This window comes from Amphimedon queenslandica, unplaced genomic scaffold (genome assembly GCF_000090795.2).
Source record: "Amphimedon queenslandica unplaced genomic scaffold, v1.1 AMPQUscaffold_13439, whole genome shotgun sequence".
Classification (NCBI taxonomy): domain Eukaryota; kingdom Metazoa; phylum Porifera; class Demospongiae; order Haplosclerida; family Niphatidae; genus Amphimedon; species Amphimedon queenslandica.
This window is the reverse complement of record NW_003546325.1, coordinates 24,157-34,022: the sequence shown is the minus strand read 5'-3', so window position 1 is coordinate 34,022 and position 9,866 is coordinate 24,157. Positions and strand designations below refer to the sequence as shown.

Here is a 9,866-nt window from a genome sequence, read left to right as displayed (position 1 = left end):
TTACAGTCAACCAGTGAGAATGACACTAGTAATACCACTCAGTACTACACACTGACAGGAGGCACTGTTACTACTTCTAATGGTCTTACTCTCACTATTACATTAGACTTCATTGATGTTGTCTCCATTCAATCACTGAGGAGACTGGCTATTGCTGCTAACTCAACATTCCTCTCATTGCTTAATGCCACAGTAGTTGACATGGCATATGTACCATCATCTCTAACTGATGCTCAACCAGTCACTAGCTATTTGACAGATACTGAGAGGCCTAGTCTAGACTCATTCACATTTGATGCTGATTCTGGAACACTCAGTCTCACATTCACTGAGTCTATTGACTACAGCAGTTTCATTGTAACTGACGAATTAAAACTACATTCTACACCAACCTTCATTAATCTTGTCCCTGGACTGAGGTTATCAGGTGGAGCTGTTAGCCAAAGAGATTGGTACATCATTGATGTTACATTGACCCCTGATGACTTCAACAGAGTCAGGATACAAGCTCCTTATGGTCTATGTACAAATACAACTGATTGTTATCTTAGTGTACAGACCAACAATGCAATAAAGGACACAACAGGCTTGTACATGGACACTATTACTGATAGTAATGCATTACAAGCAAATGATTATATTTTTGATGTCACAGAGCCAGTATTAACAAGCTTTGTATTGAATGCAACTACCGAAGAAGGTGTACTACACTTGACCTTCTCTGAACCAATTGACTTAACCTCATTCCAATATCAATACGTAGAGTTCCATAATAAGAATCACACAAATGACTCTACAACCATTGTACCACTCACTAGTGGAACTCCATATCCTGAAGCTAGTAGCTTAAGTGTGACAGTCAACCGTATTGGTGAAACTGCTACTACTGTTTATAATACAATGGAAGTGTATGTTGTTCTTAATAGTGATGACTTTAATCGTCTAAAGACACTAACAGATATTGCTACTAGTACTGATGATACATTCTTGTTCCTCTACTCACAAGCAGCTCGTGACTTCTATTCAAATGATATCAATGAGCAAGATGGAGTCACCATACAAGCCAGTGCTGTACTCTTTGACAGTACTCATCCAACATTAAATTACTTCCATTTGGATTTGGATCAAGGCCAAATCATTTTTACATTCTCAGAGTCAGTCAATGTGTCAACACTAAACACATCAGCCATCACACTTCAAAATTCAGCCAGTAATGACTCACTGTACTCATACACATTAACTGGAGGATACCCATCAATTGATAATGTTCCTATTATTACACTCAATCTCACTATTGATGATCTCAATGCAATAAAGAAAATACGTGGCTTGGCCAGCACACAAGAGAACACTTACATCAGTTTCTTATCTGATGGTATCTATGATATGGCCGGCTTCAATCTAACTGAAATAGAGCCTGAGAATGCACAGCGAGCTAATGACTTTACTGATGACACTACCGATCCAATCCTCCTCTCATTCTCACTCAATCTAACAACCAATGAATTAATGCTAACATTTGATGAGACGGTCTCATATAGCTCACTTGATCTAACTAGATTGACCCTCAGATCAAGCATTAATAGTAGCATTGTCAGACTGACCAACACATCACGTGTGCTAATGGATGATTCCACTATACTTACTGTCAGTCTCAGTCGTCAAGACCTTAACAAAATCAAATTAGATACAACACTAGCTGTTGATCAAGACTCAACTGAATTGGTAATATCTAGTGGAGCAGTTCAAGATATGTCTCATGTCACTCCTAATACCAATAATGAACAGACACTCTCTGCTGATGACTACTATAAAGATTATGTACAACCCGAGCTAGAGACATTCCTGTTTGATTTAGATGAAGGTCTGGTTGTCCTTAACTTTAATGAAGCTATCAAAGCACAATCAGTTAATGTCTCCCTAATCTCATTTTCTAATGCTATCAATGGCAGTATTGTATTCAACCCACAAGATCTCATTATCAACAGTACCAATGGACCACAACTAAGGCTGTTCCTCACATCTGATGATCTTAATGCCATTAAACAAAATACCAGTCTCTATACACTAATGGCAAATGCTTATCTCAACCTTGAGACTGGTTTCATTGTTGATATGAATGACAATCCATCAGTCAGTGTATCAGGACACCAAGCTGTCAATTTCACTGGCGATGCAACAAGTCCACGACTCACTTCATTTGATTTTGATCTCAATACTGGAGAATTGAGCCTAACATTCTCTGAAACTGTCAATGCAAGCAGTTTCAATCCAACAGGGATCAGTCTCCAGTCTCTTCTAATGCCCACTATGACATCTGAATATCACCAATTAACCAGTGGAGAGCTAGTATCACAGACTGATGATACTATACTCACTCTGCTGTTAACAACCGATGATCTCAATGATATCAAAGCTAAAGGCATAGCATTGGATAATACAACAACATGGCTCACACTGCTGAATACAACAGTACTAGACATGAGTCATAACACTATCACACCAATAGATAGAGACTATACTGCTGAACCAGTCAATGAGTATACATCTGATATTACCAGCCCTGTACTGGTCAACTTCACATTAGATCTCACATTAGAGCAACTAACACTCACATTTTCTGAGACAGTAGCAGCCAATACTCTCAACTCTACACAATTTACATTATTGAATGAAACTACTGATACTTTAGTATCATTTTATTCACTAACTGAGACTAGCAGAGCTGTTTTAGTACATGGCCCAGTCATCAATGTGACCCTAAGTGTATATGATTTGAATGAAATAAAGAAACTGACTAACTTAGGCATCTCACCATCAAACACATATCTCTCTATTACTAGTTCTGCCATTGAGGATCGTTCAGGAGTGCCAGTTGAAGCAAGATTTGGTAATACCAGCCTACAGGCAGCTGACGTCATTAGAGATGCTCATAGACCAATCCTGAATGAATTCCTATTTGATTTGGATGAGGGTCAGATACACCTTACTTTCTCTGAAACAGTTAATGCTTCTGGTATTGATGTAACTGGATTCAGTTTACAAAGCAGCAATGATACAGGAGATGGACTAATAGTGTATAACCTCACTGGTGGATATGTCATCAGTTTAGACTCTCCTGAAGTTGTAATCCAACTGTCATTCTATGATCTAAATGAGGTTAAACTCTTAAGGGAGCTTGCCTCTGGCCTAAATAATGAAACAAACAATACCTTCTTAACAGTCACTGCCAACTCAGTCAGAGATAATGATGGAAATACAGTCTTTGGAGTTAATAAAGATGACCCTTTGAAGGCTAGTGGATTTATATCAGATACAACTAGTCCCAGTTTGGATCAGTACCATCTTGATCTTAACACTGGTATCATTACGTTAAACTTCTCTGAAGCAATTGATCAATCAACACTCCAACCAACTGGGCTGACATTCACCAGTAGCAATGACACTAACACTTCATATTCATACTCACTTACAAATGGCTCAGTCATTAGTATAGAGCAGAGCTGGATTGAAGTCAACCTTACTATTGATGATCTCAATGAACTGAAAGCAATACTAGAGCTAGCAACCAACTCCAGCAACACTTACCTCTCATTGGATGAGGGAAGTATACTAGACATCAGTGGCAATCCAGTCCTTCCTATTGATATCAGTGACCCATTACCTGTAAGCAATATCACTGCTGACACTACTAACCCAAGCCTAGTATCTTACACACTGGATATGGATAATGGTGAATTGAATCTAACATTTACTGAGACAGTATTACACTATACACTCAATTCCACTTCTCTCACATTCCAAAACACATCCTCCAGGCTACTAACAGACTCATGTGCACATTATACACTAGCTGATCTCAATGTGACCATTCTGAGGCTAGATAATACTATATTGTCAGTGACTCTCAATAACACTGATCTTAATGAGTTAAAGAGAAGACCACTACTTGCTGTGAGTCGCAACACAACATATCTAGCAATCACGACTGATTTCATTAATGATACAAGTATGAATCCAGTTAACCCAATATCATTCAATGATGCATTACTGGCATCAGATCATGTTGAAGACAAAACTCCTCCAACAATGACTGGATTTGATTTTGATCTCAATAATGGTCAACTGGTATTGAGATTCAGTGAAACAGTCAATCGTTCTACTCTCAATCTTGACTACCTAACCTTCAAATCCAATGAAACAGAAAATTCTACTACTTACAACATTAATGGTGAGGGATCTTCATTCCCTTAATCATTGCCTGTATACCTTTTCTCTATTTGGACTAATGTTTAATGGACACTCTCCTTACTTTAATTATATTAATTACTTGCTGCTATACATATTATTTTTAGGAATACAGTTTTTTGAACATTATTTTATACTGAACATTTTAACCTTTTTCTTACTCTTGATATTTTGATAGGTTTATATATTTTTGTAAGCTGCTATTATTATTAATAAACATTAAACATTTAATTGTCAATTCAATGTGCTGCCTGTGTCATAGCATTGAGCTATCACACACACATAGATCTAATAGCCAAAGTGCCACAATTTTAATTGCATATGCCTACACTTGCTATAGGGTGCAATCTCTTCAGTTAACTGGTATAGCTACAGTACCTCATTGAATGGATAATTTATTAAGCCGTTGTTGAAAAAGCTTCATTTTCAGCAGTGCTAGGTCAACATGGTCTGCTCCACTTTAGTTTACTGAAATGATTATGATGAGAAGACAAGTATGAGGCACATTATCATTATCATACTTCAATTGATTAATAAAATAACAGAGAGATGACTGAAGCAATGATTTATTTATTTATAAATGAAGGGTTAGCAATGGAAGATATGGGTGAATATATAGGTATATTAGCACCAAAAGTTAAATGAGATGCAATTTGTCCATAAAATAATAGGACATGCTGCAAATGCATCCATTATGCTACAGTAGCTTGCAATTCAACAGATAAAGAGAGATAAGAGGCAGAGGAAGCAAGGCCACCTCAAGTTTCATCATGTATATGTACAGTCAGTTAATGGTACATAATGTATTACTTAAATGTACATATAATGTACTAGAAATACCTATAACTGTAGACTTTTTGTCATACAATTGTGATCAGCTACTGCATTTTTGTGAAGTGTCATTTAACGCCCACGTGCACTTAAAAAATGCTGCCACACCCAAATTTGCAAAGCGTTATAGCTCGAGCAAGAGAAAAGTTGTTGCTGTTCTGAGGCCCTGGCCTCAGGGCCCACTTATTTCAGTAGAACTATGGCTACTGGTCAAACTTGTTTAGGTATTGATGATGTAATAAAAAAATTTGACATACACTGTTACGCTTGTTTTTAGACATTAGCGACTTGATTGATGTTATTGACTTATTGAAGATATGTGGCTTTCCAGAAACAAAGTGGTATGAGCTTGGACTGAGAATAGGACTAAAGAAGAATACACTGGATGCAATAGAAAAGAATCATCCTCATGATGTATCTCGGTGTATGACAGAGTGCCTCTCCCAATGGTTAGATAGAGCTGATGATGTTGACAGTAGAGGAGGAGCCAACTTGGACTCACTGTCAGATGCTCTACAATCTATGAATAAAACTGCTGTAGCTGAGAAGTTAAGTGAGTCAACCATAACTGTATGTAGCTATAATCATTGTATTTTCTATCATAGAACATCATGTTCTTATTAATATTTTTAATAATCGTCATACTGTCCTGTCTCAGTCTCTTTGTGATTCTGTTAGTATTGCTTGGTTACTTTATGGTGAACATATGTTAACACAAGAAGCAGTTAGTAGAGTGGTGTCAGCTAGTCCCTCTATTCCTAATCAACGTGAGGCTCTATTAACTGCTGTCAAAGAAGCTGTTCAAACTGATCCCAACAGTTTACATACATTTGCTAATGTATTGTGTACAATCAGTACTAATGTATCACTGGGACAAACTATACTGGATGATATTAGTGAGTATCATAATAATAGCCACTGTATCTTTTTTGAAATGTGTTGATAAGGGCTACTCAAATTATAGTTTCCCATTACATAGATAAGGCTGATGTGGGTGGCCTGTATTATTCATTGTTATGTGTGCATATTGTGGGTGGGAAATGTGAATCAATCTATGTAAATCAAATTTTAGTTTCCTATTAAAACTGATATTGTTTATAGCACTGAAGTTTTATTTTGGCGACTGGCGATCTACCAGCAAAATTACCAATATTAAAGTGCATGATCAGTAATGCATTGTACACAAAAATCACCAAATTAAAAACCACCAATTACAGTTTATTAGCAAAATTGCCAAAATAAAGTGCTATAATGGTATATTATGGCAGTTGTTTGTTTATTATTATGTGTTTAGGCAGGGATATAATAGACTAATAATATAATAGAATATCCCTGGTTTAGGTAAGTATTTTCCTACTCCTGAAGTGAGTGTGGTTCCTGAGACTATTAAAGATCATGATATAGTAGTTTTACAAGGTAATAATTATTAATAAAATGATAACACATGTACATTCAATAATATCACTATAGATAATACAAGTACTGCCGATCAAACCAAGATAACACAATCTGGTAAGCATGTATAATAATAAAAGTGTATCATTATTTTATTCTTTAATATATAGACACATCTCCTTCTAATGCAACAGCTGCTAGCAATTTATCTTCACAGCCTTTATCACTTCAAGGTATCCACCTTTTACATACTACAAAGCTAGTAATATCTTTTATAGTTGAAGTACATGTTCCTGTTTCAAAAGGCTTACTGGAGGACTTTATCTCAATTAGAATGTCTTACGGAAGGATGTTTTACAATGTGTGCAAGATTATTAAACAGAAGCGCTGTTCGCTAAAAGATATAAAGGAGCTTTTGTCTTGTTGTGGCACTGTTCTTAGTAAAAAAGTGAAGAAGTGTCGGGATATTTCTAGTCTCTTGCATATTATTCAAAATGAGTGTTCACTGACTAATATTGCACTCCTTCATACTGTAGTAGATGAGATGAAGATCACTGAAGCAGATGTACACATTAAGGCATATAAAACAGAGTTAAAGGAATTCTGCAACTCACTCTCCATCAGTCTTTGTTTGAAGGAAAGATTCGCCATCATTCCTCATCTTCAATGTGAAACAGTTACTTTTGTCCTTGATTGGGAGCCTGAGGAACATTTACTCAAAGATATTGAGGAGCTCCTTGCAAAAGCATCCGGTAAACTATTGAAGATTGACTATATAAAACAAACAAATTCAATATCTGTCACTTGCTTCTTTTCTTCCTCTGATGTTGGGTTTACTGTATTGAGGATGATAGAGAATATTCATATACTAATGGGACAAGGATTAAAGAAACTGACTATTGGTAACTTAACATTATGGAGGAGACAAGATGTTATACAAAAGGTAAATGATATGCATAAATAGTTGAATATTATTTTATCATTGTTATGTACAGGAACAAAAAGAACGTAGAGACTTACTACAACATACTGAGGTCAGTTAATGTATCATTACTTTACTTTACACACACAGATAGGACTACTGCTTTACCCCCGATCACGCTTACGTGTGTCTCGGGTAATGATTATCTTAATTATTATATGTACAGGTTATTTCTTATATTATACTTGAAGAAGCTGAATATAAACTAAGAGATGCTATCAGCAGCAAAGAGAAGGTATATATGCCGTACTGCCAGACTGTGCAATGCAATGTATTTGTAGGAACTGATTGAATTGAAACGAGAAATATCAATGACTCAAGTACCCGAGGTTAAAAGTTTAACCTTAAATTGATTATGTATTTTATTTATGTAAATGTAACGATTTATTTATTAGGAAGAATCATTGTTTGTTCAAAGTGATACTGAATCATTTAAAGAAGTTGAAGTATATCTCAGTAGTTTGTATTAATTATAATAGTTATTAATAGGAAGAACCACTTGACGAAGAGTTTACTGCATTGAGGTCTCAGTTTAATGAGATACAAAAAGAAAGCAAAGAATTATCAGACAAATTATCAAAAATGAAGGCTGGGTATTTGAGATCACTTACTAGTCACACTGATTCAGGTTAGAGTAGCTTTATTAATTATAATAATAATTATGAGTAATTAAAGCTGCTAGTAAAGTGAGAAGAGGAATGACTTTTGAAATTGATGACTGCAAATTTCATCTTAAAGCAATGACAAATCCAGACTATCAGCGATTAGTAGATAATAAAAGAATAATAGTGGAATTACAAGAAAAAATAACATTAAAGAATATGGAACTAATTACTAAAAGAGAACACAAAGAGAAGATTATAAAAGATATTAAAGGTTTTATTGTCATCATTTGATTGGTGATATAATTATTAATAGATTTGAAAGATAAAGAGACTGAGGGTGCTGCAGGAGATAAAGAGACTAGTGATAAAGAGATTGAGTATGATAGTCTGAATGATGAAACAAAAGATCAAATATGTTTAGTAAGTAAAATCAGACAATGATAGTTACTCTTTTAATTAGTTCACATTGTATTGTAATCATCCTGTTACTGGAGAATTTATGGACTCAATACTTAAAGTACATAAAGATGAACTACTACCCACAGTGCTGGATAAAGCTTATGAGGTTTATTAATTTTAGTTGAACATGTATTTATTCATTCTTTTTTCTCATTTCTTTCTCAGTTGATGGAGTTAGCTCCTCATATTCCTATTGAGAGATGTCGTTTAGTTAAATATTCTTATGATGATGATGTAATGGAGCAATCCTTGGATCTTGATGAGGTATATAGGTCATTTTTGTGTATCCTGTTGTTATTGTTATTTTAGTTTCAGTATCAAACTATTGGACAAATTGTGGATGGGACTAGACATTATCCTTTTGAATTATTTATAGAAACTTGTGAAGAAAATAAAATTTCTAATAGATACAATGAAGGAGGTGAATGTGATTTGTTACCATAACAATGCATGTACATGTATTTAATGGCGTAGGAAATAATAGGATTGAGTATGATAGTCTGAATAATGAAACAAAGGATCCAATATGTTTAGTAAGTGAAATCAGGCAATGATAGTTACTCTTTTAATTAGTTCACCTTGTATTGCAATCATCCTGTTACTGGAGAATTAATGGACTCAATACTTGAAGTACATAAAGATGAATTACTACCCATAGTACTGATTAAAGCTTATGAGGTTTGTTAATTTTAGGTGAACATGTATTTATTCATTCTTTTTTCTCATTTTTTTCTCAGTTAATGAAGTTAGCTCCTCATATTCCTATTGAGAGATGTCGTTTAGTTAAATATTTTTATGATGATGATGTAATGGAGCAATCCTTGGATCTTGATGAGGTACCATAGTGGGAAAATTTGGAGGCAATTAAATTTGGCATTCTAATAGCCATTTGCCAAAATAAAATTTGCCATTTTGAGCCATTATGCACATGCTTTATGGCGCATGGCCACAAATTTGCCAAGTTAAAATCTGCCAATCACCAAAGTTTAGCAATTCGCTAAATTTAACTCCCTCGAAAATTTCCTGCTATACGGGATATAATAGACCAACATAACTGTATTGGATTGGTTACGGACTGGAAATCAATTTATAGGCTTGTTATAAATTTAAATTAATTACTCTTGGTTTAATAACCCATTCTGCTCCGTATATTAGCCTTACTACACTCATGTATAAAAATTGTGTAAATAAAATAAAGACTAGAATAACAAAATAACCAGTACATTCTCATACAGTGATCATGAAACTATTATATTACAAAATAATACAAGAAAAGAGTCATATCTGAATCTGCCACAGGTACACAAAACTGGCCTTTGAAAAAGTACTTTTCCAGCTGTATCATG

The 9,866-nt window shown here is 34.9% G+C and overlaps 1 protein-coding gene across 1 annotated transcript in view; it reads left to right on the top strand.

Moving 5' to 3' along the window:
• The first annotated feature begins 5,188 nt into the window (after positions 1–5,188).
• Positions 5,189–9,866, top strand: part of LOC100637079 (uncharacterized) — an 8,626-nt gene continuing 3,948 nt past the window's right edge. Inside the window, exons 1-18 of the mRNA XM_019995528.1 lie at positions 5,189–5,303; positions 5,357–5,632; positions 6,421–6,495; positions 6,645–7,206; positions 7,396–7,417; positions 7,470–7,508; positions 7,623–7,691; positions 7,738–7,785; positions 7,852–7,902; positions 7,946–8,084; positions 8,132–8,332; positions 8,375–8,481; positions 8,522–8,626; positions 8,686–8,784; positions 8,830–8,941; positions 8,995–9,053; positions 9,094–9,198; positions 9,258–9,356. Coding sequence (XP_019851087.1) covers positions 5,279–5,303; positions 5,357–5,632; positions 6,421–6,495; positions 6,645–7,206; positions 7,396–7,417; positions 7,470–7,508; positions 7,623–7,691; positions 7,738–7,785; positions 7,852–7,902; positions 7,946–8,084; positions 8,132–8,332; positions 8,375–8,481; positions 8,522–8,626; positions 8,686–8,784; positions 8,830–8,941; positions 8,995–9,053; positions 9,094–9,198; positions 9,258–9,356 — 2,193 coding nt within the window. The 5' untranslated portion in view covers positions 5,189–5,278. The remainder of the gene's footprint in view (positions 5,304–5,356; positions 5,633–6,420; positions 6,496–6,644; positions 7,207–7,395; positions 7,418–7,469; positions 7,509–7,622; positions 7,692–7,737; positions 7,786–7,851; positions 7,903–7,945; positions 8,085–8,131; positions 8,333–8,374; positions 8,482–8,521; positions 8,627–8,685; positions 8,785–8,829; positions 8,942–8,994; positions 9,054–9,093; positions 9,199–9,257; positions 9,357–9,866) is intronic.